The sequence below is a fragment of the Eimeria mitis genome, genomic scaffold (assembly GCF_000499745.2).
Source record: "Eimeria mitis Houghton genomic scaffold, Emh_scaff2026, whole genome shotgun sequence".
In the NCBI taxonomy this organism is placed as follows: Eukaryota; Apicomplexa; class Conoidasida; order Eucoccidiorida; family Eimeriidae; genus Eimeria; species Eimeria mitis.
Genome location: NW_013570349.1, coordinates 4233 through 4759, shown reverse-complemented (window position 1 = coordinate 4759; position 527 = coordinate 4233). Strand labels below are relative to the sequence as shown.

At 49.9% G+C, this 527-nt stretch overlaps 1 protein-coding gene across 1 annotated transcript in view; it reads left to right on the top strand.

Annotated features, from left to right (window-relative positions):
* The window catches only part of EMH_0047530 (uncharacterized protein), a gene marked incomplete at both ends in the record, with an annotated part of 826 nt that extends 724 nt beyond the window's left edge, over positions 1–102 (top strand). Inside the window, one exon of the mRNA XM_013496293.1 lies at positions 3–102. Coding sequence (XP_013351747.1) covers positions 3–102 — 100 coding nt within the window. The remainder of the gene's footprint in view (positions 1–2) is intronic.
* Positions 103–527: the final 425 nt, after the last annotated feature.

Here is a 527-nt window from a genome sequence, read left to right as displayed (position 1 = left end):
CCTTCTGTTTTACCTGCCGCTCGACAACCTGTACTGCGACCTCCGCAAGAAGGTGAACCCCCAGAGGAGGACCCTTTAACTAGATACCACAAGCACAGTTGATCCTCCTACTGTTTGTAATGTTAACAGATGCAGGCAGACTGGGCCTCATACATACTGCTGGCATTGTGTGTGGTTTGTGCCTGGCTGCAGCAAAAGGAACGACGAGCGAAGCTGCGCGGCAACTAAGATGGTTTCCGCTCAAAGCTGAACCGTTTAGCATAATACAACCAATACGTTTGGGACCCTGCCGCATTAATATCTCAACCTCAGCAATTTAATTGGACTTCAGTTTTTGAAATATGTTTACAGGCCACCTCGGCTCTTGGGGTGCTGCCGGCAAGGTTCACAAACTCCCCCAGCGGCTGACTGGCTGCGGGGCCCTTTTTCGCTTTCCCTGAATGGGAAAAATAACTCAAAGTACTGTTTGGTCGAAATACTAGCCTAGCAGACTTGTAACTGCATGCATAGATCCCTAGGGGGAACCG